This window comes from Aspergillus fumigatus, chromosome 1 (assembly GCF_000002655.1).
Source record: "Aspergillus fumigatus Af293 chromosome 1, whole genome shotgun sequence".
NCBI lineage: Eukaryota > Fungi > Ascomycota > Eurotiomycetes > Eurotiales > Aspergillaceae > Aspergillus > Aspergillus fumigatus.
Window position 1 is genome coordinate 3,732,222 of NC_007194.1, and position 27,001 is coordinate 3,759,222.

At 50.0% G+C, this 27,001-nt stretch overlaps 12 protein-coding genes across 12 annotated transcripts; 4 read left to right on the forward strand and 8 right to left on the reverse strand.

Annotated features, from left to right (window-relative positions):
* Positions 1–263: 263 nt before the first annotated feature.
* On the forward strand, positions 264–1,759 carry AFUA_1G13960 (IST1 family protein; the record flags this gene model as incomplete). The annotated part of the gene is made up of 2 exons (XM_077803959.1): positions 264–375; positions 542–1,759. Exons 1-2 carry the CDS (start codon positions 355–357, stop codon positions 1,757–1,759), a joined length of 1,239 nt encoding a protein of 412 aa, XP_077660128.1. The 5' UTR covers positions 264–354.
* A 510-nt stretch (positions 1,760–2,269) lies between these two features.
* On the reverse strand, positions 2,270–4,495 carry AFUA_1G13970 (putative MFS transporter; the record flags this gene model as incomplete). Its single annotated transcript, XM_747674.1, has 4 exons — positions 2,270–2,930; positions 2,983–3,281; positions 3,331–3,512; positions 3,568–4,495. The coding sequence occupies 4 exons, from the start codon at positions 4,493–4,495 to the stop codon at positions 2,270–2,272; spliced, it is 2,070 nt and encodes a 689-aa protein (XP_752767.1).
* Positions 4,496–5,846: 1,351 nt separating this feature from the next.
* AFUA_1G13980 (arylsulfotransferase family protein) lies at positions 5,847–8,739 on the reverse strand. Its single transcript, XM_747675.2, has 4 exons — positions 8,031–8,739; positions 7,797–7,925; positions 6,247–7,735; positions 5,847–6,183 (listed from the first exon to the last, which is right to left on the reverse strand). The coding sequence occupies exons 1-4, from the start codon at positions 8,160–8,162 to the stop codon at positions 5,921–5,923; spliced, it is 2,013 nt and encodes a 670-aa protein (XP_752768.2). The 5' UTR covers positions 8,163–8,739; the 3' UTR covers positions 5,847–5,920.
* Positions 8,740–9,590: 851 nt separating this feature from the next.
* AFUA_1G13990 (sulfotransferase family protein) lies at positions 9,591–11,166 on the reverse strand (the record flags this gene model as incomplete). The annotated part of the gene is made up of 4 exons (XM_747676.2): positions 9,591–10,574; positions 10,633–10,736; positions 10,792–10,964; positions 11,022–11,166. 4 exons carry the CDS (start codon positions 11,164–11,166, stop codon positions 10,139–10,141), a joined length of 858 nt encoding a protein of 285 aa, XP_752769.1. The 3' UTR covers positions 9,591–10,138.
* A 1,810-nt stretch (positions 11,167–12,976) lies between these two features.
* AFUA_1G14000 (uncharacterized protein) lies at positions 12,977–13,285 on the forward strand (the record flags this gene model as incomplete). The annotated part of the gene is made up of 1 exon (XM_747677.1): positions 12,977–13,285. One exon carries the CDS (start codon positions 12,977–12,979, stop codon positions 13,283–13,285), a length of 309 nt encoding a protein of 102 aa, XP_752770.1.
* A 709-nt stretch (positions 13,286–13,994) lies between these two features.
* aps2 (AP-2 complex subunit sigma) lies at positions 13,995–15,047 on the reverse strand. Its single transcript, XM_747678.2, has 5 exons — positions 14,956–15,047; positions 14,860–14,899; positions 14,773–14,802; positions 14,467–14,697; positions 13,995–14,360 (listed from the first exon to the last, which is right to left on the reverse strand). The coding sequence occupies exons 1-5, from the start codon at positions 14,988–14,990 to the stop codon at positions 14,259–14,261; spliced, it is 438 nt and encodes a 145-aa protein (XP_752771.1). The 5' UTR covers positions 14,991–15,047; the 3' UTR covers positions 13,995–14,258.
* Positions 15,048–15,221: 174 nt separating this feature from the next.
* dph5 (diphthine synthase) lies at positions 15,222–17,772 on the reverse strand. The gene is made up of 4 exons (XM_747679.2): positions 17,467–17,772; positions 17,278–17,402; positions 15,511–17,225; positions 15,222–15,442 (listed from the first exon to the last, which is right to left on the reverse strand). The coding sequence occupies exons 1-3, from the start codon at positions 17,599–17,601 to the stop codon at positions 16,628–16,630; spliced, it is 858 nt and encodes a 285-aa protein (XP_752772.1). The 5' UTR covers positions 17,602–17,772; the 3' UTR covers positions 15,222–15,442; positions 15,511–16,627.
* A 28-nt stretch (positions 17,773–17,800) lies between these two features.
* Positions 17,801–19,564, forward strand: AFUA_1G14030 (transcriptional regulator SPT3; the record flags this gene model as incomplete). Its single annotated transcript, XM_077803960.1, has 4 exons — positions 17,801–17,966; positions 18,525–18,614; positions 18,667–19,506; positions 19,559–19,564. The coding sequence occupies exons 1-4, from the start codon at positions 17,922–17,924 to the stop codon at positions 19,562–19,564; spliced, it is 981 nt and encodes a 326-aa protein (XP_077660129.1). The 5' UTR covers positions 17,801–17,921.
* A 377-nt stretch (positions 19,565–19,941) lies between these two features.
* Positions 19,942–20,772, reverse strand: AFUA_1G14040 (blue light-inducible protein Bli-3; the record flags this gene model as incomplete). The annotated part of the gene is made up of 2 exons (XM_747681.2): positions 20,426–20,772; positions 19,942–20,364 (listed from the first exon to the last, which is right to left on the reverse strand). Exons 1-2 carry the CDS (start codon positions 20,621–20,623, stop codon positions 19,942–19,944), a joined length of 621 nt encoding a protein of 206 aa, XP_752774.1. The 5' UTR covers positions 20,624–20,772.
* Positions 20,773–22,035: 1,263 nt separating this feature from the next.
* On the reverse strand, positions 22,036–22,512 carry fbpA (F-box protein; the record flags this gene model as incomplete). The annotated part of the gene is made up of 1 exon (XM_747682.1): positions 22,036–22,512. One exon carries the CDS (start codon positions 22,510–22,512, stop codon positions 22,036–22,038), a length of 477 nt encoding a protein of 158 aa, XP_752775.1.
* Positions 22,513–22,759: 247 nt separating this feature from the next.
* On the forward strand, positions 22,760–23,825 carry AFUA_1G14060 (U4/U6-U5 snRNP complex subunit SNU23; the record flags this gene model as incomplete). Its single annotated transcript, XM_747683.2, has 2 exons — positions 22,760–22,848; positions 22,918–23,825. The coding sequence occupies exon 2, from the start codon at positions 23,169–23,171 to the stop codon at positions 23,823–23,825; it is 657 nt and encodes a 218-aa protein (XP_752776.1). The 5' UTR covers positions 22,760–22,848; positions 22,918–23,168.
* A 279-nt stretch (positions 23,826–24,104) lies between these two features.
* On the reverse strand, positions 24,105–26,924 carry BIR1 (baculoviral IAP repeat-containing protein; the record flags this gene model as incomplete). Its single annotated transcript, XM_747684.1, has 4 exons — positions 24,105–26,202; positions 26,252–26,361; positions 26,462–26,740; positions 26,799–26,924. The coding sequence occupies 4 exons, from the start codon at positions 26,922–26,924 to the stop codon at positions 24,105–24,107; spliced, it is 2,613 nt and encodes an 870-aa protein (XP_752777.1).
* Positions 26,925–27,001: the final 77 nt, after the last annotated feature.

Consider the following 27,001-nt stretch of genomic DNA (forward strand, 5'->3'; position numbering starts at 1 on the left):
ATTCCTTGTTGTTTGTGATGTAGAAATACCCCAAGGACCAATGGCCGACTAAGACTCGCAATTTGAGCAGTCAAGCCTATGGAGTTAGTTATGGGCAGCAGGCGAGACTTGGAGTGTTGGACATACTTTTGTGAGTGATGAACCATTCCAATAACGACAATTACTAGCTTGTTCACAAGCTGCACTCATGGACGTCTTTTTGTGGGTGCCTTGGAGTAGAGAACAGGAAGTGGAGGCAGCCGTCTCTTATCAACTTATTTATCTATCGGCAGTGGTTCTGGACACCTGCCAGCTTCGACATCCCTCAGCCCATCCAGGCCCAACAAAACCAGATCAGCAACATCCAATATCACAATGCCTCCTTCAGTACAAACAGTAAGTCTTATGAAAGAAATCACACTCACCCCTTCCTACCCAGAACCCTCTGCTATAGCCAAAGACACTGTACCTCGGACCTACCCCGCCCATCCCGCTCTATCAATCACGACCATGACCGCAGCTCCAACAATGAGAAGATACGAACACTAACACAGCATCCAAGACCAGACTAACCTCCACCCTCCGCCTCCTCATTCCGCGCCTCCGCCTTCTCCAGAGAAAGGACACCGCCTCGTCCGTCATCCAGCGCCGCGAACTTGCCACGCTCCTGGACGAAGGCCGTGAGTCCTCCGCCCGCATCCGCGTCGAGAATGTCATCGCAACCGACATCGCCGTCGAGGTCATGGAGATGGTCGAGCTATACTGCGAGCTGCTCCTCGCGCGCGTCAATGTCCTCGATCAGCTTGCGTTCGGGGAGAAGGGCGCCCGCGCGCGGAGTCGCGCCAAGGAGGCCCTGAAAGCGGAGATGGGAGCGCAGAAGCACGGGCACGGTCACACTCACCCTCAGGACGCGTCATCTGGAGGTGGGGATACCGCGTCCAAGTCATTCCTGGGGTTTTCATTTTGGGCAGGGGGTTGGTCGAAGAAGCAGACACCAAACATCTCGGAAAGTACGCCGGGCCGAGGCCGCAAGACCGAGGCGGAGGAAGCCGCCGACGAGAACGACGAGGAGCAGACCCCGAGCTACATTGACGCAGCGCTCGACGAAGCCGCCGCCGTGATCTTCTACGCGTGGCCGCGCTTCCCGCATGACGTGCGCGAGCTGACCATGCTGCGCGGCATGCTCGCCGAGCGCTGGGGCAAGGAGTTCATGACGCTGGCGCAGGACAACAAGCTGGTGGACGTGAGGGTGCCGGAGCGGCTGGTCAAGGGACTGCGTGTGAAGCCGCCGGCGCAAGAGCTCGTCGAGAGCTATCTCCGGGAGATTGCAAAGGCGTATGGGAGTTCGTGGGGAGCACAGGCCCAGAGCCAGAGCCAGAGCGAGAGCGAGCTCGGCGAGGCGCCCCGGGAGTTTGTCGGCGATCGGCCTGGCGATACTGACCAACCTGGCGATGGCGATGGCGATGGCGACGCTGCCGTCCCCTCCACGCCGACCCGGCCAGTCAACATGGCTGAGGCGCGGCGCGCTTCTGAGACCTCGGAGTTGAATAAGGCGACGCCACCCCGGGGGTTCCAGTCCGTCAAGAGCCCCGTCAGTGTTGCGCCGCCGGGGCCGCGGTCAGATAACCCCAATCCACGTGTCAAGGTTCCCGGCAGTGAGATCCAGTCCGAGACGCAGGTGGAGGAGCCTCCCAGGGCGCGGAACGGTAATGCGGGTGGTTCGGGGGGGATACCGGAATTGGATGAGCTGGCTCGACGGTTTGCTGCATTGCGGCGGTGAATTTATGGCCTTGATTCATCTGTTCACCGAGAGATCACGTTGAATGATGATTGATGATTGTTGACGAGCCGTCGGCTTTGACGCTTTCTACACTTCTTTGTAGCTATGTGATTCCAGCGCTGTCCAACTGCGAGTAATATCTGATGGGATTATCATTGTATCGATTCAGACACAGCCATCTATTAAGATCTAGTCCTCCACACTCTAAGTGTAATATGTGCTTTTGCCGTACCATGCATGAGGCCCAAAGCCAACCGGAAAATCCCAACCATATATGACAAGAAGTTACAATGTCCATAGCATGAAGCAACAAAGATAGTATCAGACAACGAAGCAACAAAGCCACCCACCTGACGATGCACCAGTCAGGCGATCCAGCAAGCGAGACGTAGGAAAAAGTATGAGCAAGAAAAAGGTCACCCCACAAGGACACCGGAGTATGCATGTGCCGAGAACATATGTACAGGACAAAGACATCATACGAAAGAATCATAAATAGAGCAAAATGTATTACCGGAGGTCCTCTTCTTCTCCTGGGAGTAGAATCTCATGGCCGGAGCCCTCATAAACGAAAATCGCTGCTATGGATCCAAAGATGGACACCAGAGCGATTAGCCACCAGGCAAAGCCGACCATGCCGATCTCCAGACCATAACCGTACCAGGCTCCGGAAAAGATAGGCCCGATGGTCCGGAACGCCGAAGATACCGACTGTCCGATACCGTGAATCGTACCGAGCACTGAAGGGTGCGGTGAGCAGTTGTTCAGAAGGATAATGGATGTCGGGAGTGTGAATGTTCGAGCGCTGACTTGCAGGAACAGGACAACAATGATGGAGAACCACACCCAAGGCCCGTTGGCCTGCCCTGGAGGGGGTGTGGATGACGGCGCCAGAGCAATGTAAGGGGCAAAAGCATAGGCCAGAGGAAAGAGCGACAGGAAATATTGGTAGCTCTTGGCTGTGCCCAGACGGCCGTTGATTGAAGGGTAGACAGTGAATTGGAGGAGCATGCCGATGATCCCGAGGATAGCCGTGGCGAAGCCAACACTCTGGGGCAACATCCCTAAGCCCCCGGTGAAAATGAAGGGCAGTCTCTGAACGGGACTGGCAGGGTCGCTGGAATCATAGCGAGGGGTGGATAGGAAAAGCAACCATAGATTGTTGAAGGCACTGGCAATCGTCAACAAAGGTGCGAGCTATATCGGGAGATAATGATACATACCCCATCTGGAAATCGAAAAATGCCTGGGCAAGAAGAGTGCACAGGACATTCTTTGTCCAGATTCGTCGGAATGGTAACACGCGAGCGTGCCTGGTAGGTTTGGCCGCCTTCTCTTCAAGCTCGTAGCTCTCGGTGGGATCGTTTGGTCGGCTCAGTAGGGGACCCTCCTCATCATAGTCGGAGAATGGAAGTCTGGAATATAGAGGTGACGACGACGGAACGACAGCCTTCAACCCACGGGCGAAGAGCCTCATGGCGAAAGCGCCCAGGCCAGGCTTTCCCTTGCAGGCTTGTGAAGTCTGGTTGGGTTAGTAGGATTCTCACATCTTCAGGGTATAAACTCCATACCTCCTCAAGGCCCACTGCGACACACGTAGCGCAGAGTGACAGGAAAACGGCGTTGGCCAGCATGGGCAACGCATAGGGGAATTTCATGAGCCACTGGACACCGGAAGCACCTCCAAAGGAAGAATTGGGGCCGAACAGCCGGGGGTAGCTCTTGACGGGATCGGCAAGCATACCTCCCATGACTGTAATGGTCAGTGTCAAATCGCAAGCAAGAGCAATGAAAGCAAAGAACTTTACCAGGGCCAAACAAAGCAGCGATATTAAACCCAATGGGTAGAATCAAGAAAGCACGAGAGTGGTACTTCTTCTCCTTGACATTCTCTGCAATCATTGTGCGGATAATGCCCACAGTCCCGTTAATCGCGCCGCCAAACGAACGCCAGAACACGGCCTGCGCGAACGACGTCGAAAAGGCGACTCCCAGGCAGGACACCGCCGTGCCTACCAGCCCGACCAACAGTACGAATTTGCGACCGCCCCATTCCGCATCGGCCACACGACCCCATGGTATTGCTGTCGCGAATTGTGCGGCAGTAAATGCGCCCTGGAGGATACCAGCCTGCGTGGAGACATCGGAGTCGGAGAGAGTTTCGTCGAAGGATTTGAGCTGGTAGAACATGTACGCTTGTAAGGAGGCGATCTGCAAGAAGTCGAAGACGCGACAGAGACCCAGGAGCGCCAGTTGTTTCTTTCTAGGCAGGGACATCCAGGTGACGGGGCCGGGGCGGGGAGCGGGGTCACTTATGGAATGAGCCTGGGAGGCATTCATCTGCGCCATACTTTGGGAGCGACTGCGGGCATGGCCTGGATTCCATTCTGACGAAGTGGTCTTCATAGCCATATTGGGGTGGTCGAAGGAGAGCGAGGAAGATGGGGAAGAGCCCTCAGTGAGATCTGCGAGAGAGAGGTTGGATTCGCGCCGGCGTCGTGAGTGAGATGCAGAGGAATGGTAATCGGCAAAGGAAGGTTCGCCGCCCTGATCGTGGCCGGAAGTCCAAGAAGTTGCCCGGGTATGACGGGCATCCCGATGTTGTTGTTGGTGAGGATAATGCTTATCAGTAGTGGTAATAACAGAGGTGGTAAAACTTGGAGTGATGGGGGTAGAGGACGAAACGCTGGTCACGGAAGGCCGCCGGCTACCTTGGGAAGCTCTTTTCTGGACCATCACAGGCAACGAGGGCGTGGTTCATCCGATAGGGCGCCAATGCAGGCGACCTGAGACTACGTCAACAGGCTGGGGATTATAAGTAGTAGAATTTAGTAGAAGGAATAGGATCAGCCGACGAAAAGTGGTTACGCCAGTAGGAGGGGGGCCCCAGGGGCGCAGTGCTTGTGATGACGACGATTCAGACAGAACATGAACGACAGATAATTCTGAATCAAAAGAGATAGACTAGACAGAAAGAGTGACAAGTGAAAAGCAATGAAATAATATTACAAGAAAAGGAATAGCAAACAACGACTGTTAAGGAGAGGAGAAATAGTCACCGTTGACCGCAACGTCCTCCAAGAAGCCCAGGATGAAACGGATGTCAATCATCACTATCGAACATTCTTACTGTACAGAAAACGGAAGTCGGAGCAACCCAGAGATCTTGATAGCGTTCTCCACAGTACACTAACTACTTATGTTAGCATCTTTGAGTAATGCTTTCATACACAAGATATGATGCTAATGCTGAATGCTGGTGTTGACATTTACACACTTCCTGGCTACCAAGGGAGTACATTTGTGGCCAAGGCAATGCATTAATCTGAATCCATGATGAAACCCGGCCTCCTTATACAGCAACAGTATTGGATCTGTAACAGAAAATTACCTACATTATTCCACTAATTATATTTTGATTTAGCCAAGAAAAAAAATAAATAATAATAAAGGATAAAGAATAAAAACAGGATGCCAAGAAGATGGAAGATAGAGAAGGCTGGCCAGATGGGTCCCGTATAAGAGTATTTTGTAAAGATCAACAAAAGGCCCATCGCCCATATCATATGAAGTTGTTTGGCATTTGGGTGGAGTTGCTGCTTTAGGCAAGATCCATAAATCTCCCGTCTCTGGTTCCTGAATGACTCGTGCCATGGGTCAAACTAACTGACCAGAGGCTTGGCAGGTCCGGTGAGTTCAAGTGTAGTTTGAGAATATGATCAACACCCAGCACATACAATTTCCATCAATTTTCAACAGCTCTGCATAGTGAACCTTCCACCTTCCAATCGTCAAACCGAATAATTTCCATCATGGTCTATCTACCTAGATTTGTAGTTCATCGTAAGAAAGCAGCGAGACTCGTATTGACTTACGTATGTGCCGGAAACTTCTATCTGCCCACTTAGACTACCTAGTGTCTCCATTCGTCGGCTTTTAGCGCGCGAGTCAATCAGTTCACGTATCCGATACGTAACTCCGGGCTGCTCCTCGTTCGGTTCGTGTATTGTTATTTCGTGACACTGTGTCATTCTGTCAAGGTGTACTGTACCGTACGTTGTTGGTTCTGATGTGTGAGTCGGTGAACTGATAAAGTACAATATTATACAATTATACCATTAATTTCATTAGGTACTCTATATACTGGGTATCTGAGGTTGATCATGAATCTGCATGCCTATGTGGCCTCTGTTCAGATAACGGAAAATAGTGATGTGCTTCGTCTTGCGAGTCGACCCATCGTCGCCAGTCCCACCAGCGCAATCCAGCTGTACTGGTAGAAGCCTTCGCTTCGTGTTCGTTCAAGGACTCTGATGAGCCGCGCTCCTTTGCTCGCTGCAGATGGCGCTGTCGACGGCTGGCGCGGAGGATTAAGACCATTCCGATCGCCGCGAGGGCCACAGCGGCCACAGGAATGATCCATCCTGCTTAGTTTCGAATATGATCAGCAGATAATCCAAACGGCATAGTCGAAGGCAAAAACTTACCATGAATCCCCTTGCCGCCTTGTGGAGCGGATGAAGGGGCTGCTGCACCGGGTTGCCCCAAGTTGTAGTGCGATTCTGGGTGGCCCGGGTCGATCCAAGGAACGGAGTTGATTCCCGGAGGAGGAATGAATGGCTTCGGGTCTTCCTCGCCAGGCAAGCCGTACGCTTCTGCTTTGCTGCAAAAGTCATCCGCGCAATAGCCTTGCAGGTCCGGCGACGGTGTGAAGGTAAACTGGTTCCGGGACTTGCCCAGGACTGTGCCTTGACCGTCGACTGCTTCCACATATGACCAGGGATAAAAGGTCGCGTTGGTGTACGTGGTCTCGAATCCCTGCTTGGCGACTTGGCTTAGCAACTCATAGGGTCCGGTCGAGTTTGCGGCGCCGTAGAATCGCCAGTGCTTCACGCGAGTTGCACCATTCCAGCTCACGTAAAAGGTCGTCGGGGAGAAGCCATCGTTGGTTTTGGCATAGGTCCACAGAGCGGGGACATCGGTCGGGTTACCCTCCCACTCGAACTTCAGGGCCCGGTAGTTCATGATCTTGTCCTTGTCAATGTAACCCCAAAAGACCAGCTTGCCTTGCTCATCGTGCTCGGAGATATACGCATTGTTCCCCCACCCGATAAACACATTACGGTTCGGCAGCACCTGCATATTTCCCTGGCTTGAGCTGAGCATGTCGTCATTCAGCGGCTTGTATTCGCGAATCTGTGTCGCCGTGTTGTTTACGTGGTCGATGAGAATTATCATGCCGGACGAATAGGGATGCGTTTGGTTGTAGCCGTTGTAGCCGTTGTTGTACAGGGACAGGAGCGTATGTGTGGCATTCTCACCGAGCCAGCGTGCATCGTGTTGCTGCGAGAAGCTAAAGTTGATGTTCTTGAAAGATGGATTGGCGCCGTGCAACCGCCACAGGATCGACCCGTCCTTGCCGGAGATCTTGTAGATGCAACTCGTATGGCGCGAAGAAATCAGATAATCGCCATCTTTGTTCTTGTCGACTGAGTTGATATGGAAATAATCCCACGGAGACCGCGGCTCGAACCCGGTACCAGACGTGTCTGTGGACGACGGGTAGGTGTAACTCACAGATGGATCGACGTGGTCCAGAGACCGCCATTCAAATAGGACCTGATTCGTTTCCACGTCGATCTCCTGGAAGATGCTCTCCATCAACCAGCCCATGCCCATTCTTAGGTTCCAAAGGCTCATGTCGAACTGCCGCTGTTGATAGACCGTCATCAGCGCCGTCTTGCCGTCATTTACCAGGCGGAACTCGTGCATATCGCTCGACGCAATCCCTCCCCCGGGGGTGACGGTCTTGACAATGCGATACCGGTTGTCCATAATGACGCCATGGCCCCTGCAATACCCATTCTGCTGGATTCCTTGGAAGAAGCACAGGTGGTTTGCTCCCTTGTACTTGCATACGTGCATGCCATGGGCATTCCCAGGCCCCGAATTACCCCAGCCGCTCCATACTAAATTCTGTGGAATATCAGCTTATTTTCCGACTGTACAACTCAATTGGGACGACGATAATCCCTACCCCTTCAGTATCATAGATGTATGGCCCCGAATTATCTGCCTCATACGGGCCAAGAAAGATGTACCCTGGACTGAGCTTGTTCGGTTCACTTTGTTCAACAGTGAAGACCGGCGGGTATAGATCGGGCCTCTAGAATAAATAGCGCCAGAAATCATAGATTAGCTGCGTTGTCGTGTCTCACGTTGAGACGACGCCACTATCGTTGACGAAATCGCCTTGAAATAGCAGACTTACGGATTTGAACTCAGAATCGACTTCTGCGACGATGCGCTCGAGAAAACATAGCAGGAGGATCAACAAAATTGAAACGACTCGAAAGGTCAATGACGGAGCAAATCCTCCACATATGCGAGTAAGGGCGATCATGTCATGAATACTTCATATCCTTGCATACAGACTCCGGCGGAGAGAATGACAACGAGAGTGTCGTGAGGTCGCAGATGGCGCCGCAAAGGGAAATGAGGAACTGTATTAATCAAATTATGTACGGGGATCAATGATATATACGATACCTCCCCCTGGGGAAAGAAGACGATCGGGAATGATCTGCAGAGAGCTGGGGGAAGACACACAGAAAGTTGACACAGCACTTAAAGCGTTTCAGTTCAAATGTCAGACAATGCTGCCTCAAGATTTCATACTAACGCCGTGGGGTTTGTTTTCTAGCTATGGAAGTACCTATCCTATTCTCTGCCACCTAGACCAGCGACTCGCTCAACTAAAGAAATTCGCAAAACCCTCGGGTCTGGTGGGCCACGAGAATTGCACACTCCATCAATACTCAATCATTGGTCCGATAGTTGCGCGGGCTTTTATAGCATACCCAGAAAAGATGCCTCCCTCACAAGGAATGGTTTGCAGTTCTTTTGATCAAAGGATCGAGTTAGGAATGAATTATCATCATCGCCGATGGCACACGTCGACTCCAAGCACAAGCTCCCACCAAAGCTGACCAGCCATATATCCGTGAACTCGTGGTCTTGCCACCCATTTTGAAGTCACATATGAAGTATTTTTATAGTTTAAAAACTGTATACAGATACTTTTCTACTGGGTATTATCCTACCAAATATTACATTCTCGTATGAAACGCCCTCGTATCATACTCGTACTGTATATCCCCGTCCCAAAACAACAAGCATCTTAAAGCCGAGCCAACACCCTTGGGAATTGTAATCCTGTACCTACGCCACGTCACGCTACCTAGATTACAGCCAAAGGTTGGCAGAGGCCACAGCGTCAGTCCGGCCCAGTAGTCGTAACTGTGGCTGAAGCCACCCCACTACGGAGTACATTGGCCGTATTTGTTAGAAGTATACTGTATTTAGACTAGACTAGTTTGTCCTTGCTCCCGGTTTTGGCGACAGGGGTCGTTGGAGTACGGAGTTAAAGGAGTGTGTAACTGCATTAGCTGTGTGCATTGGGTTACGTACTGGGCTACGTATGACTTTACGTGCATTGCTAAGGCGAGTTTCAGTGGACGGAGCACGATTCCATCTACTTGAGTGTTGTCCCTTTGGATCGACCGTAAGAGTTGATAGCTGCATCAATCTGTGAATAGTAACCTGCGAGTATCGTTCCTTGATTGAATCACAAGCCACAATTCGCCTACTCAGGATTCATTGGGAGACATGTTTAAAGTACTGTGCAATAGACAGGCTTGGTGATCTCGGGTATCCGGCATCTTCAAGATCAGGTTACACGCCAGGCAATTGGACCAGTAACCATCAATTATTGTCGACACAGACATCAGTATCTGTCTGTCTGGGACACCAAGAAACTACTCCTGTAGCCAAGCACGCGGGCAATTAATGATTTCCCAACAAACCCCATAGGGCTGCCCATCTTGCATAAATGTCTCAGCCAAGATGGGTGACCCCCTAACTTCCAGGGCTGAGCGCCAGGGAATGCCGAGCTTCCTCTACATGAACCAAGGAGGCCAAGGAATGACAGTGCTGAGGAAGTCGAACTATCATAGGCTAGGAAGGAGCAATATTCTTTGATTTTATTGATATAACTAGGCAGCAGCATTTAGGATATCTATTTCGTTTCAGAGGAGTCTCGCTCTATAAATCAAATCCGGCCCTAGAGCCAAGCAATTCCTCCACCACACAGTCTTGGACAAGGAACCACGGGCTAATGGTAAGAGATCATTTGTCAATTGTGCAATGAGGATCAGACCCCAAAGCAAAACGAAGGTGGGCAAACCAGAGGTTAAATTAGGAAATCAGCATAAAACATATTTTGAAGAATTAATGTTCAAGAAGCCTGGAACGTAGGGACAGGTCAAAGATCCATGGCGCCAGCGCACATGTCGGACGAAATAGGAAAAAAGAAAATCATTACCGGGAGAAGCGCTTGAACACCATGGCAGCAGCAACCCCAGTCGCCAGCAAGGCTCCACCCATGGTAAAAGCTTGCAGAGCGGCGTTCATCATCTGGCGCCGGTTGCGAGTGCGGCAGCGGTTGAAGAAGTCTGCCATATCGTTCCCACGGGGGAAGGGGGTGTCAGGGACCTCCTCGCCCAGGAACTCGCACAGCGGTCCCCAGCCATCTTTAATCTGGTACTCGAGCAGTCTCTCCGGAGGAACCAGGCTGCGAACCTCCTCCACGTGATCAAGGTAGACCTGCTTGCCTTTGTTGGGGAAGTCGCCGCGGAAGAACGTCTCGAAGAACTTGTTCAGCATGGGGTAGTACATGCTGGCGGCCCAACTGAAGTGGGAAACGAAACGGTGTTCGGGATCGGTGACACGCCAGTAAACGGTCTTCATGACGGAACTGCAGAATTTGTTAGACTTAAACTCTCTTCTGAATAGACTTGTACAGCAGCACATACGCATGCCATGAGTCCACATCACGGGTTGACAGAATGACTTTGGCGTTGGGGTAGGCTTCGATCAACTCTTTGGCGAAGGCACAAGCAGGCCAGTCGCAGACAGCCTGGAGAGGGATCAGCGGTTGCATTTCTTCTATCTCTTCGATCGTCCAAGCATACCTGGCAGTCTCCCAGCAACTGATCCCATTCCTTTCTGCCAAACTCGCCCACACCGTCGTATTTGGCGCAGAGAGCATCGTGCCACATCAGACAGTCAGGAGGGTTCTCCACACTGGCGGACATCATGTGGTAGCATTTGACATATCCCAATCTCTCAAGAGCCTTGCGGAGGGCTAGTAAACCGTCAGAAGGCTGGCATAAGGCTTGAATTCACAGGAGACAGAACATACAAGCAGTACCAGTTCTTCCCACCCCAAGCGCAAGCACCTTCATAGGCACTGTCCGGTGGCATTTTCTCCGGTCAATGCATGTATCGCTAGTGAAGATATCTGTAATAGGCTGAGGAGCCAGGTTGTCGGCGTGCATCAACGACATTGTATATTTGTGGAACGAAAGTTATGATTCTAGGTGTCTCGCTGGAAATACAGAAACAGTATCCGCCGATAACGAAGGTTTAGAAGGATGGCCCTGAAACTTGGATAAACAGAGATAACAAGAGACCCAAAGAGAGCACAATCAAGTGAAAAGAGAGTAGTATTAAAGCAAAGAAAGGACGAAGCAAGTGGTTAAAAGGAGACTGACCCTCTTGAGATGCAGATCAATGATAGTTACGGAGGACTACTATGGAGTAGATAAGTACCATTCCCAGAAAAAGTAGTAGCCGGTGCCAAGGACACTGTAACTTGTAACATCTAGAAAGAGTGGTTATAGTAGAATAATAATTCGTTTGGTAATCCAATCAGGAGTGACAATGTGCAGTGCTCCTGTTACGAACGGATGAAAGCTTGCAGCAATCCGCTATCCTCTGCTCTAATTGCAGTCTGTACTCCGTTTGCATTAGGGACGGTTATACATAGTAAACCTAGTGCGTAATGTGGCGTTGGTAATTTTTTCTTAATTCTCCATTCTTGTTCTCGATCACGCTGTCTCCTTCCCCTTTCTCCTTACCCCTCTAACCTTGGGGTGAGAACCACTGATCTCCCTATCCGTACTCCATATCTGTTTGGACTCTGATTTTTTCCTGTCCGGCGGGCCTCCGCCCACGTTTTGGGTGCTTTGAAGCACCGCCGACGACTGAAATAACGTCACTGGCTGACGTACCCAAGGGAAAAGCAAAGGATCGTCAGGAGGTCACACCCGACGTTTTCCACCAGGAAGATGTCTCAACGTACGTAGTTTGTAGATAGGCGCTTTAAGTGCGTAACTGCGTACGCCCGTGGCAAAGTTCCTGCTTGACAACAACCAGTTGAGACGGGAAATATTCAATCGTATTCCGTATGGGCCTCTCAGACCGGACAGGACGTCTGCCAAGACCGCCGGACTGGAATCCCAAAGATCTTGCCGCGTAGACACACTGATGAAAGTGATAATGTGGAAAGGATCATAAATCAAGGCGGTGCGCTTCCGATCCCTGATTGGGCGCGGGTGGCCGTGCTGACGCGTATCGAACTTGACAAATATCCATACGCAACGGTCTGAAACGCAGGTACCGCCCCACTTTTCACTAATGAAAATGGGTTTTCATGAGCTGCACGTAAGTTCCATAACCTAGAACTTGAAATTTCCCTAAGATAGCCCTTGTCAGTTTTGGTATACATTACTTCAAATCCTTTTTCCAAAGCAGAGGCAACGCTTAATAATGCAGCATGCGACTGCCATAGACAGTGCGGAGACGCCAGATGACGGTCATCCTTGCATCCCTGTAGTAGAATTCCGTCCTCTGGGCTTTGGGACAATCCCCCAGGTTTCTGTAACTCCGTCTTGTAAATTTGTAGCATTGCCAAGACTTTGTTTAACGTCTCTATTGTCCAAGCTCGGAGGACCAAACTCCGCGAGAAACTCGGTACAAAAGACCAAATGGGGTTAGGATGAACGTATCATTTATCCTTCCAGACAGGGCCGATATTCCGGGTAGGGGAGACAGGGCCTCTTCACCCGCAAGCGAGATGAGAATGCGTCGATCGTCTGTTTACTTGCCCTGTTTGCCCCTGCTTTCATCGTGGTATTGACATGTTCGTACAGAGGTCCACTTGTACGGCTTCAAACTTTGCATTTCTGGATCTTCCGCCGTCAAAACAATCAAAAGGTCTCGCGGAAAGTGGATTCAAGTTCGAAGGCAAGTGGCAATGTGGTTCTTTGCTGATTAGTCCCCACCTGTTGTGCCCATGTGTGACTGATAAGTATCATGGTCATCTTCATTTCCTCTCTGATGGTCGTTGCCACAAATCAAAGTTTCATCTTCATGAAGACCACCCTCTCTGCCATGATTGACCTGGATCGACTCGTGCATGGTGTCGGTAGTACTTGCGATTTCAGACTCTTAGGGCCGTGGCTCGATGGCCACGAAGCCGAGGAACGGAGACCGCTGAGTGTGATGCGGTCTTTTGTTCATATGCTAATAATGGTCGGATACCTTAAGATGATCTTCGACTGGTTCCAGTCCAGCTTGGCAGATAGTACGTATCAGTTCATTAACAGCAGTGCAAAGCGATAGGCGGTTCTGATTGTGTAATCTGAACTGAAGAGAGGTATGGCCGCTTATCAATAGGTCGCCAACTCGTCGTCAGACTCAGTTGGAGCTCATGATCATCATCCCATGCAACACTGTAGAGAGTATGGCCAAAGAGGCTTAGAAGGCTGCTGATCTCTGAGACGCCTGAGAGTTTGCTAAATGTCAGCTCTTATGTATACCCTTGTTCCACCTGGGCAAGTAGTGAGAGCATGTAATCCCCTCATGTCCCGCGAGAGAGGTGAATTCTCAAGTCAGATAATTCAATGAGGCATTGAGAGACAGATTGTAACATATTATAGTCTTTTGCCATGAGAACACAGCATTAAACAAAAGTCTCGAAGGAACATGGCATTATGCCTTCTTATACCTGATGCCAAGACATGTTGTCACAATAACTAATACTATCGCAATCGCAGACAATGATCACATCACCCTCTTCAGCCATCCCAAAATTGGTAAAACTCCAATCAACTCAGATCTCAGACAGTCAAATTTAGCTCACGAACGTTATTTGAGTTTAAATGAGGTGGCTGCATCTTGTACATCGTACATCTCCTCGGATTGTTGCTACCTGCTGCTAGTTGGAGGCTTAGGTCGGCATGTCTGACCATCATGTACCCCGCTAGCCTTGTTCAAGCATACCGGCAGTTGTTTCGGCTGTTGTTCACTGTCCCTGTACAGTACATCTCTTATGGGGTGCTGCCTAACTGCTGAACCCTCAATTCCTAGTATCGGTGTATTTGAAAATAGATACAAGAGAGAACGGTGAATGTGACGCAGATATGGATGTCTCAAATAATACGCCCAAATATGTGACAAACATTAAATCAAGCCCTCATAACTCCGTGAGATGACCATATCCCAAGGTCACCTTGATGCAAATTAATGTCCGCTTTATCAACGTAACAGCAAAGCGAGTGATCCCCTCTGCGATGAAGTTTGGCCCTCCAAGATCTCACTCGAGCTTGTCCAAGTGTTCCAGCCTCGTAAGCACAACCTGTTTGCTTGTTTCCTCGATTTCGCCCGCGAGAAACACCTCATCAAGAATCGCATATACCTACGCACATCCCCCGGTTAGCACCATGGTTGTCGGACAATCGAATGACATCTCCTGCAGCCCTCAATGTCCTTGAACATAAACCACCTGCATAGACCTCACGCACCTTGTAAAAGTTGAATACCAGATCCAGCTCACAGACATTGCCAAAGAACTGGTCTAGGACCTCGACGAAGAAATGTATAGCCTCCAGATAGGCTAGCTCATTGTCCGTGGCGTCAACACACACACAGAAGAACAGCCCTGCATATCTCCGGTACACAATCTTTGTACTCCGTTTAAACTCAACAAAGTTCGACTGATACTTCTGATCCCGGGGGGCGACAAGGCGGTGGACCTGATATCGACCGGTTAGAAATGAAGATTCGACATCGTATATCTGAGGTAGTAGGCTTGTCGGACGGCCACGAACCTCGCCCTTGAGTTTTACTTTCTCCTCATCCTATGCATGCCACCAATTAACAAATCGTACCAGTACCAGAAAGATAGGGCAACTTACGCTATAAGGCGCATACCACTTCGCCAGGCGTGTCTTACCCCTGTGCATCTGTTAAAACCCAAGGCGGACTCGAACCGGGGGAAACCTGTAACTCACTGGCGGTTTTGCACCAGTATAAATGAAAGAACCATTCCGCTTTTTATTTCCCCCGTTTGCGGGATAGGTGACGCTGCGTAGTTGAGTACATATCAGTCATTACCTTGGGGAGGTTCTCCGCAATGGCCCTGATCCTATATTGCCATCATTCACCGCCTTTGCTGTAAGATGGCGCAAGTATCAAGGTATGTCGCTTGACCATAGATGCGAATCCGATACTACGGAGCTGATGGCTGGTTTCATTCCTTTCTACATCTATGAAGAGATAGACTGAAAGTTAATGACCATTTGTGATGCGAATGTCGACACCGAGCTGATGTAGAACTGATACTCCTTAAGTTACAAATGCTATGACAAGATGTTATGAAAGACTCCTTCCGCAGAAAATCGCAAAATATGGGAGTTTGCGAGATTCGTTCGCCGTAAATTAGTAATGTATTGCCGTTTATCTGCCAAAAAACCTGGCGAACTTCACGGGGAATCGAGCCTTAAATGTGCCAAACCATCAATATAATCGGTCACAAGTATCAAGGAAGTACGAAGGGCAAGACTTACCACCGGGCTAGGAGGTGTCTCTGGAGCTGTTGAGTTCCTAACACTATCGCCATTTGATTCCGTGTACTCATCATCGTCATCATCGTCATAATCGTATTCGTCATAACTGTCGTCCTCCTCGTAGCGAGGGAAAGCTCTGTCTGGGTCCCCATTGTAAACAATCCACCAACCTATTCTCTCTCCTGCGGCGTACTTATCTCGGAGTTGTGTCAGGGCTTCCATTTCACTTGGTTCCAAGGGGGAGTCCTTAGCCAAGTCTTCAGGATTCCAACTGAGCCCCGGCGCCTTAGCACCAGGTTCCGAGAGTGTAATCACCTTGGCCGCGACGTAGGCATAGGGCTGGCTGACAGCGGTTGCGCTATCAGTGTCTTCGGGGTCATATTGCTCGATGAATTGTAGGTCCGGTAGACGAGCTACGATATCCGGATCCGTCTTCTTGAAGCATTCGGTAAGCAGTCGACTTGTCACCGGCTGCTGGACGTATTCCGCTGTAGCATCTTCCAGGTTGTGGAGAACGATGTAGACTCGGATACCGGTGAAGCCGGCGCGTGGCCACCGGAAGCCGTGGACCATATATACAGGCATGGCGGAGAGCGATGGATCGGTCACTATATCTGGAGTCTCTGGCTGGAGAAGCGAGGGTGCAATGGCCCAAGTGACTTTGTGCACAGCTTCATATTAGCCTTGAAGTCGTGCAATGGGCATGTCGTTGCACAAATGGTATGGCAAGGGTGGAAAGAGGTGTTTGCTACCTGTCGCATTTAATCGATCATTTTCCAGGTGGTCTGGGAACTTGGCGCTAACTCAAAACCCCGTCGACGAATGTTTGAAGAATGGTGCCACAATGCCAAACATACGCCTTTTGGGCTGGTCTCCATCGCTCTGCCTCTTTTGACAATTGATATGCAACGATCAAATATTTTAAAGACCCTTTTTAAGCGCTAATTTTAGCGCAGGGTATCCCTATGCGCAATTATGGTACTACTACTGCACTTCAAAACTAGGCAGATAATTCTCCGATCATCTCCGCTCTAGTACAAAGTCTTTAGTGTACGCTGCGCTATTGCGTCCGTGTTGTATTCTCTAGAGGAAGAACGCAAATGTATCACTTGAATCATCATGAAGTTGCCCCATACCCTTTGTTCCAGCTGGCATCAAAGGTTGCCTTATCCACAGCAAATTCTCTGATATAAAGTCGCTCCAGATCATGTGCTTTTCTTCCAAGCAACACCAAGCTGTGCAAAGGCGGTCCCATGTCCACCTCTGACAGTTCTTTGAGAGTGCCCACAACCAGTTTCTGGTCAGGACCGCCGACTCTAGCAGCTCCAACCGCAAGGCTGTCGGGTCCAAAGACACCTTCCTTTCGTTCTTCCTCGGTTTCCAGCATTTGGCTCGCACATTGGGCAACGGTCATGTACCTTGGAGGTTCAAATATCCTCCGTCCTCTAGCCATGTTCTCATACGATTGCTCCTTGACCTTGATATCCAAGAGGACTAATGTGTGGAGACCCAACTGAACGTTTTCTTTGACCCGGTCGTAGTAAGAGGTCGGCTTCCAGTTCTCCGTGAAGAACACCATGCTCACAGTTTGTCCGAAATTGTAGAGTTGCAGACCGGTGCAGCCAATGCCGGACATGATTGACGCGTTCGGGATAACTTTGGATTCGATGCCCATCTCTCGAGCTCGGAGAACCAAGTCCGTATGTGTCGTGGCTCTTGTAGGCAATTAGGCAACGTCGGGCGGTCTTGAATTGTGAGGGAACCTACCCAAAAGGATCGCCAACTACAAGGAATGCAACATCCGCCTTGTCGGCCCCAGCCAGGATCTCATCACTGCCGGTCTCAACAAGTTCCCTATCTGCTTCGATAACGGGACGTCCATAGAACGCTTCCTACTAATGCACCAGTTCATTCTTTAGCCAACTATTGTACAGTGGCGTCTCGCAATGAACTCACTAGCTTCTCTTTGCTCACTAGCAGAATGCTTGTGTATGCCTCAAGGTAAACCCGCTCGGCTCTCTTGACAACCTCGAGGCCTTTTACAGTGATGTCAGTTTCATCAGCGAGACCAAGACCAACAAGATACAACATCTTGAATGGAAGTTAAAAGCAATATTCGGTCAATAGGCTTGACGCGTGTAGAAGGGGGAAGGTCATTCCCGTCCAGAATTTCTATCTTGCACCCCACCAGATGCGGGCGGGACAAACGGAGGGCGGAAAAACAGAAGTCCCGTGTATCAGAATGGCCCTGGCCGCCGCTTGGTCCGCTTCCTATCCGATCATTCTATATAGTTTGGCATGAGCATCGTGCAGTTTGGTAAATGGGGTTGTCATTCTTCATCAGCCTTACTCTTTTGCATTACGGCTTCTAATTCTGATTGCCGCCAATTGTCCCGTTGAACGAATCCAATATGGCAACCGATCGAACACCGAAGTATCGGCAGGAGATCCAGCAGGTAAGCCAGCTGCCTTTTTCTGAAGTACTCTTTCAGCGTTTTCATCTCGAAGCATGGCCTGCAATGACCTCATTGTCTATTCTTGTGTATTTGCTCGTTTCTTTGCTCGAAGCTCGCGTCATCATTGGTCTCCTTGCCATTGATTGTATCTGGATTGGGGCATATCGTGCAGTTGACACCCGATTTCCATCGACAAGTGACCCTCTACGTGATGTATTTCAGGGGCTTGCTATTCTATAACCTAGTTTCTTCGTATAACTGTGTTAAACCAATCCTGTTATCACCCGTTCTCCTGTTCTTTCATCTACAGCCTTGCTTGCTACCCTCCTCAGTCCCGTGTGGTCTTCCTGTCGTCTTTTCATCAGCAAGAGCAAGCCATCTGAGAGGCAGATCACTGCACTTTTAAGTGCTACATCTTCTGACAGAGTGCCTCAACTCTTCGTTCGGTCTGATTCGAACCGAGATGCTGAGGGTGCTGTCCGAGAAGGCTTCAGTCATTCCGAAAAGGACTCGGGTACTATGCTAGATTCGAGCCCAGCTTGCTGATTACTTTCGCAGATGATGTTTGTCTCTGGAGAGACTGCCGAACCATCCGTTGAAACGACAACACTTATTGAGGATATCGTTCGCCAGCAAGTGATTGAAATCGTATGCTTTCCCTTCCATGAGGCATGATGCTTGATTAACACTACCACTGCAGCTTGCACGAAGCACGATGTTGGCTACACGTCGGGGTGTGCGATCTATTTCCACAGATGATTTGATATTCCTAATTAGACATGACAAGGCCAAAGTCTCACGTCTTAAGACCTTCCTTTCTTGGAAGGATGTCCGTAAAAATGTCAAAGACTCGGATGATAAAGGTGGCGCCGACGCTGCGGACTTCGCAGGTGCTGACGACCCGATTGCGGGAGGCGTCGTTGCCGGGCCTCAAGACGTTGCTTCCAAACCGAAAAACAAGAGGGCGCGTGTTGGCCTTGTGTGGGATGTAAATAGCTTCTACTCCGTCCAGGTACCGGAGAGGGAGGACGAAGAAGATGAAGAGGAAGAGGAGCAGAACTATGCAACTCTTCAACGTCTTGCAGCAGCTGATGAACGCACAAAGAACATGACCAGGGAAGAGTACGTGTTCTGGTCGGAATGCCGTCAAGCATCGTTTACCTATCGCAAGAGCAAGCGTTTTCGAGAGTGGGCTGGCTTTGGCATTGTGACGGAATCGAAACCCAATGACGATATCGTCGATATTCTCGGATTCTTGACGTTCGAGATAGTTCAGACCCTGACCGAGGAAGCTCTCAAGGTCAAGGAACGTGAGGACCGTGAGAAGATCCGTCGTGGAGGAGCCGAAAGCGGAGCAGGTGAAAACACGAAGAAGCGTAAGCGAGAAACTGGTCTTTTCGATCCTCCCGAAGAGGGACGTACGCCAGTCGAACCAAGACACATCCGTGAGGCTTACCGTAAGCTTCAAGCCACTCCGAACAAGAATATTGCTATGCTCCTGCACAACGGGCGCATCCCGGCCCGTATGCCTTTGAGATTGGTAGGATCCATTCTCAGCTGTATTTCTGACCTCCATGCTGATTTACTCCCAGATTTGACCGAGTTCCACATCCTGTCACCGTCTTACACTCGCACGTTTCCTTTCCCGGCGTTTACATTCTTTCCTTCGGCGGAGCTATACTACGATAGATACCCATGAACTACGATTGTACGATATTGAAGTTGCCTTGATGAAATTTTCTACCATATCCTTTCCAGTATGCATGCATTGATGAGATTCCACAATGTTGTTCCTCATACTACATAATCAATTATTCTGAGAAATCCAGATTGCTCGCCGCTCAAACAGCTCATGGAGTTCGTAAAATCGTGAACGTGAAACCACTTCCAGCACACGATTATTGGTGCGTCCGGCGCCCTTGAACAAGTCAGCATTCGTTGCAAAGTACTTGAGGGGGTCATTCCGGTGACTCCCTCAGATGGACTTACACTCGGCCAGTTCCTCCTCAGTTAGTTCCCTGAGACTGTTGATGGCAGGGACATCACCCTTGGAGACGCTCTTGACCGTTTCCACGGCTCTGCCAATCATCCCCTTGCGCGTAATGGCATACGTCGCCAGCTTGGCCTCAAGCTTGATCACTCCAATTCGCGGGTCTCCCGGGCCACCGTCATGTACACCGTCGCCCAGATCACCCAGCCACGCCTGCAACGCAGGCGAGTAGTATCTCTTTACGGTCTCCTGGTCGGCAACCAGCGCCGCGGTGCCGGAGATCGAAGCCCAGGAGCCGCTCACGGGATCCAGGAAGGACATGTTGACTTCTGACGGGTGGACCGCGAGATCCATCGTCTTGCTTGAGAAGAGATTCGTGTGGAAAATGAGGTCGATCCCGCCGTGTTCCTGCATTCGCCATTCCATCAGCTCTTTTTCATCATTTTGGTGGGAAGAATCAATACGGTACCTTCCCTGCTAGGGCCATGCATCGCGAAGTCAAGAGGTCCGAGTTGGACAGTTTCGTCGTCAACATGCCGAATTTGGTCTCGCTGATAAAGTTGACCATGTCCTCGACTTTTTGCTGGAGAGGGGGATCCTCGAGGCTCTTGGCCTTGTAGGGGTCAACGGGCTTGTTGCCGGTGCTTGTGTTGATCGTGGAAGACATTGTGTATTGTACAGATAGACAGGGTGAAATATCTATATCAGTAGTCTAGAGACGTATCTCGACAAGATAACGAAGGTAGGCAATATATATATGCCAGCAACAGGTACGATTATGGGCTGTTCCGACTATAGCTGGACTGACGTATTAGCTATGTTCAGCCAATTGAACACGGTATCTGACAGGGGACAGCGTATATTAAGGGACAAAGGTGCCTATGTCAGGAGTACTCTAGGTGTGACGATGATGTTGTATCCCAGGCCGGTCAACAAGATCTGGCGTAGCAGTGACGTCAAAGCAGCATCAACCAAGGTTCTTGAGTCCATCGATATTTCCACAGGCAGTAGTTGTGTAATCCTTTATGTAGCAAAATCAATGACCGTTCAGTGTCATTGTTCTTGATGATCAGAAAATGGCAGCAAAGCCAAGTATACAAAGAAAGAGAGAAGTGTTTAAGATGCTGGGGGTGCGGAACAAAGACTTTCACAATATGATGTTTATATGATTATATTAGATATAGCTGAATGACTATCTATACATCTCATTCCTGCCCTTCAGATGGCAAGACGATAGCCAGAGACATGAGTGTCGTGAGAATTGCAGAATGCTTCAAGGAATACATCATCACTGCTAACCACCCCAACACTAGAATGTTATCCGAGACGATTCTCGGTTATTGGAGGCACAAGTACGTTACACATCCCGATCAAAGCCCAAGACGAGAAGGAAAAGATGTGGGCTCGATGAATCTCACGCTTCGTTGCGATGCTGATGACAAAGACGTACTGGAAGATTGGCCTCGCCTACAGCATATCCAAAGGGACACCGAATATACGGGAAAGGAGGCGATTTGGCGCTTGTTTTCAGTAGCCCGTAACTCAGGGCTATGATTCATGCTCCCATCAATCGCTTGAGGGTTTTTCTGGTGAACTGTAGCATGCGAGCGCTTGGCGTTCTTCGGTTACTGCTCGCAAGATAAAGGCATTAACGACTTCTTCTGGACACTGTCGAATGCCGCTCATCCCTCAAAAGCCAACCCGGGTTGAGTGATCAACCGCTCATGAAGAAGTGCTCCCCCATCATAGCCGGTTCCCACTGTTCATGTGGATTTGAAGTTTGACGAAGCGCTCTGGCAGTGAAATGGATATCGTTGCCGGTTGTCTAGGCGTACAACCTTGACGATGAGTTGTACAGTCACAGTTGTCTTTTACTTTAAAGTGATGCTACGCATCTCGTCCTATCAACGACAAAACCACCTGTGGAAGTGAGCAGACGTTTCGCATGGAAGCACCCGGACCGCGAGTTTACCTCACAAGATTCCACAACAAGCTGACACAGAGGAAGATCAAACCATGGATCAGCACTAGAAGGGACTCAGCGTCAGCACTCACAGGAGCTCGACCAAACTCATGGCCTCATGAAGGGCACGGGATTGCCGACAGACCTTCCTTGCTCGCATGTTTCAGAAATTTCACCCGGCCCTGCTTCTTCAGCCAGGTCGGAACGAGGTCCTTCTGACAGGTCCTCCCTTCGATGACTAGACATCCTCCTCTTCTTCGAGGACACTCCAAATGTCGTCGTCGGCGTTCCATGATTCCCCTGATTCTTGAATTGCAAAACGACTCGTCTGTCCGAAAGGAGCATTTCTCCATAGGACACTCGAGCTTGCGCTCAAAACGCTCGACGAGCCAGTCTACTTTGAGATGAACGCCGGTATAGACAAGATAGTAGAAATGACGACAGGTGTGCTTGAGTGCCAGAGCGTCGGGATAAGAAAGATAGGAGGAGATTTGTAAATGCAGCTCAGTTGGTAGAGCCATAAGGGAGTGTTCAAAGGAAACATATTCTCCTTCCAGAGGCACGTCCATGACTGAATGCTTAACTGGTTGCATGTTGCTTGGATGGGGTTCGTTGAGAGTCAAAGTAGAGAGAAAGCCAGACCGCACTTCAACGATACACTTATATGGTACTGGAGTAAAGGTGTTGCCTGAAACTCATTACAAAAGAAAGGTGGCTGTTCAGACACGAATGGACAGAGAATACGAAGTGTTCCGACTATTTAAAGCAACTTGAGGCACCGACATTACCCCATAAAAGGAATCCGATGACCTGCTTTACTGGGCTTCCTGTTGGCGTCGAGGACTCGAAACGAGAGGCAGGGGTGATCGTGATTGATCAATATTTCAATGCGCCTTTCATCCCAAAATCTTGTGTACAAGGTCATAAAAGTAAAGCCAAGAAAAAAGGTCCTAGGTACACAGCTAAAGCAAATGCTAATAAACAATATTTAATAACAGACTGGAATGAAGAATGGACGCGACGGGCCTTTCCCCTTGTTCTAAGGTGGTGATATGCTCCCCATCAGCCACTGCCTCACCGCCCGCCACTTCCGCACCTCTATTGCCATCATCACTACAGAAGGCTTCATCTCCCATCTTCACAGCAATCTCCTACTTTGAGAAATCTCACCTCCATCTCCGTACCGAGGACGTACAGAATACCGCCTGAGCAAACCCGCCAAAAGTCTTCCCATCAAACCCTCCTTACAATGTCCGACAAAGGAAACACCGCATACGGAGCCCCCTCATCAGATACCGCCTTCCGCAAAACATGGGACCGAGAAGAATACGCCAAAAAGGCCGCAGATGAAGAGGCGAAGCGCAAGGAAGAGGGCAAGGCGCGCTATGAGGCAAAGCTCCTAGGCAAAAAATGGCACGCGCCGGTGGACTATAGCTCGCTCGAGGCGACAACCTCGCGCAAACAGCGCCTCGATGTCGCCTCGATGGTGGGCAAGACGACGATTGTTCCAGCGGGATCGGCAGTGGGTAAAAGGGGTCGCGGTGCCGGTTTCTACTGCTCCGACTGTGATCTTACCTTCAAGGATAATCTGCAGCTGGTGGAGCATTTGAACAGCAAGCAACACTTGATTGCGACGGGTCAGAGTGGCGAGGTGGTTCGTGCTAGTTTGGAAGACGTGCGGCAGCGGTTACGATTTCTGGCTCATCAGAAGCGAGTCAGGGAGGAAGAAGAACGGCGTGCCTGGCAGTTGGATCTTGGCCAAAGATTGAAGGAGAGGGAGGAACAAGAGGCCAAAGAGAGAGAGGAAAAGAGAAGGAAGAGGAACGAAAAGCGTCGGAAGAATGGAGAAAACGGGATCAAGCAGGAGGAAGATTCCTGGGAAGGTCGACTCGGCATTATCGCATAGTACAAGGCGTCAAAAGGGTTTGGACATAAAACAACTTCATTCTTGGCGGGATCAAAATTCTTGCAGATACCCAGGCGTTTGGTTTTACTTTTGGGAGTTTCTTTGGGGCTGGGTTATTGGTGCCAAACTAGACAGAATTGCATTTACCGTGTTGTATTATTGCAGATTCGCTTCAGAGATATCGTTGTCCAAGAATGCCTTCAACAAATAAGTGATTGAATAGAGAGCCTTTGGTCCCATGCCATTAACACCAACCATGTTCAAATCAAACGCTATGTCTCAATCAATGCACTCGATCCCTTCCAGTGCGCGCATGGCTCTGGCCCCTTCCTTCTCGAACTGACTGACTAATCTCTCACATTCGCGCTTGAGCTTTTCTTCTCCGTTCCGAGCATGCCAGTAAACCCACTCTTCTACAGTCATTTTCTTCTCGGGACTTGTAAGATCTCCTTTGATACTCTCCAGAGCAGCCCCTACATCCACATTCTCCTTATCGCTCATTGAGGCGTAGAGAATTTCGTCTATGTCAATGGGCGTCCAAGGGTGTAAACTCCTGAGTGCGCCAGAGTTCGCATTTCGCTTGGACGGTGAGGGCGTACTGGTAGCCAAGGGAATGCGAACCGCTTTCTCCTTGGACGGTGATGCTAGTTGCGTCCTTGGAGCCGACAGTTGTATGGTTGGAGGTTGGTTCTCAGCATCGGAAGACTGGGGCGATGAAGATGGCGAACTCTTCGAAGTGGAAGGAAGAGGCGACACCGCATCGCTTTCCTGTCGGCTAGAGTTTATACTAGCTTGTGGCACTTTATGGGAGTTCGGCGTTCGAGTTTCCGCAATTGACTTGGCAAATTGCTTCTCTTGGGGGATGTCGCTGAATCTCTCAGCCGTCTTCGGCGGGACTTTGGATGACCGACGACGGACAGGCGTTTCGTCGACTCCCAGGTGCGGCTCCGGCTCCGGCTCCGGCTCCGGGTCTACCTCCCTGTCTTGCTCTATGTCGTCTTGGGGGTCCTGCTCTAGCTCTGGTTCCGATTCTGGCTCTAGCTCTTGCTCTTGTACTTGATCTTGAATGTGACGAGGAATTGTTTTTTGTTCGGGTTGCAAAGGTGCCTCCTGCTTCAAACTATGCCTTGTATCAGGCCTTTCGGATGCAGGATTTCCAGACTCTGGAGATGTGGCCCTTGTGTGACTAGTTTTCTTCGCTTTGCTGGTCGAGGACTTCTTGGTCGCTTTCTTCATTTGAGAACCACTATCTCTCCTTTCGGGTTCGAAGTCTTGCTCTGGATCCCTCGCTGTTACCTCCACCGACACGAGAGATCTTTGGTGCCTGCGATCAGCTTCAGCTTCAACTTCTGGCGAGTCAACCATAGTTGCTGGGCGACTCCTAGGTGACTCGGGTGTCTTCTTTTCTGAAAGCCTTTCCTCTTTTGAGGTTTTTTGCTTGGTAGCGGATTTAGCTGGTTTCGGCTGCTCGGCCGGCAACTGAATGTCACTTGTCCGCCTATAGATAAATTCATCGTCGTCAACTCGACGCAACTCCTGCTCTTCGTTTCGCTCGACAGTATCGTGCTGCACCTTGGGTGGCTCTTCTGCGGCCTTCTTTGTTTTCTTTTTGGACTTCGATTTCTTCGAAGACTTGTGTGTCTCTGCCGGAGACTCTTCGGCCATGGGCTCCTCGGCTTCGAGTTCGGCTACAATTGCTGCATCCAGCTCGGAATCTCGCGGTAACCGAGCTTCCAGAGCCGCCTTTTCTGCCAATGAACCCTCTGAAACCTTCCGACTTTTGGATGATGTCTTCTTGGTGGTCGCGCGCCCTTTCTTAGCTTCAGCTTCGAGCAAGGCCTCTTCGTCCTCTTCATGCACTTCTGCAATAGCAACGTCACCGCGAGTGCTTTCTTCTCGCTGAATAGCGCTGCTGCGCGACTTCGTCGCTCTCTTCTTGGTCGGAGGTTCGGATTGGTGAATGTTTTCAGCAATAGCTATGTTAGACTCTTCTGGATCCATTTCCTCGCTAGACCTTTTCTTGCCTCTGGTCCGCTTGGGTTTGGCAGGTTCGGGTTGGACATATTCCATGGTGTCTACCTCCATCTGGTTATCAGGCTCCAGAGTATCATCCTTCTTAGATTTCAAGGTCTTCGATTTGGATTTTGATGCCTTCTTTGAGGCTTTCGTTTTTGCTGGTGGCTGAGGAATATCATCCTCATCCATTTGGTTGTCAAGCGCGGTCATGGGCGCTTCCGATACTGTAGACTGGGTCGAGAGACGAGACGACGCTTTTGAAACTCGAGACTTTTTTGATCGAGAAGATTTTGACTTCTTCCCAGGAGGCTGGGCAAAGACAAAGAACGAACAATCCGATGACCGTCGGTAGTGCTCCTCACTAGGCAAGTCAGTGAATATCAAGTGGGAAGGAGCGATGAGGCACTGACAAAGGGTCATCTTTGGGTTCCCATCCGTCGAGAGACAGTTTACAGTAAGCACAACTGGCTAAATCATTGCTCTCCTCAGTCGGACAAAAGTACCATCCACCTTCCACCATCTGTCATGGACGCAAATATTAGGTTGCAAGCTCAAGAGGCTGATAAACTGCGCTTTGGAATTGAGAACATGTCGAACACTACCTTTTCAGACTGGCAAACCCAGCCCCGTTTGCCATCGTGTGGCCATTGATCGCCAAAAGTGGCTTGTCTTGCCTGCGCTATCCTTTCGCTTGTTGGATCTTCAATTTCAGCGGGATTTGAGCTATGCTGCTCGATGTCCATCATAATAGCCCATCCGCAATCCTTTGAGTGTTTAAGGTGCTCAGTAATCGGGTTATCCTCCGGCTCCCACCCATCGAGAGCGCGCTGGCACAAGTAACATGTTGTGTTATCGGGATTGGTCTCGTAGGGATTGTAGTAGAATCCTGCATGCGCTAGCTTTAGCTAGGTGTCAGCCATTGCGTCAACAAAGGTACAGATATTGAGAGTGTAATACCTCTGCAGGCGACGGCCTACTATGGGGCCAAGATATTGGTTTGACGGACTTTGCGCTCGATGTCCGTCGTCGTTCGGGATGGAGAACCAGATCAAAGCTGGCGAGGCGGGCGGCGAAAGTCTCCATTTCCTTGATCATAATACCAAGAAGGAGATCACATTAAACAAAATGCCCTCTCAAGTTCAAAACGTACGGCACATGAG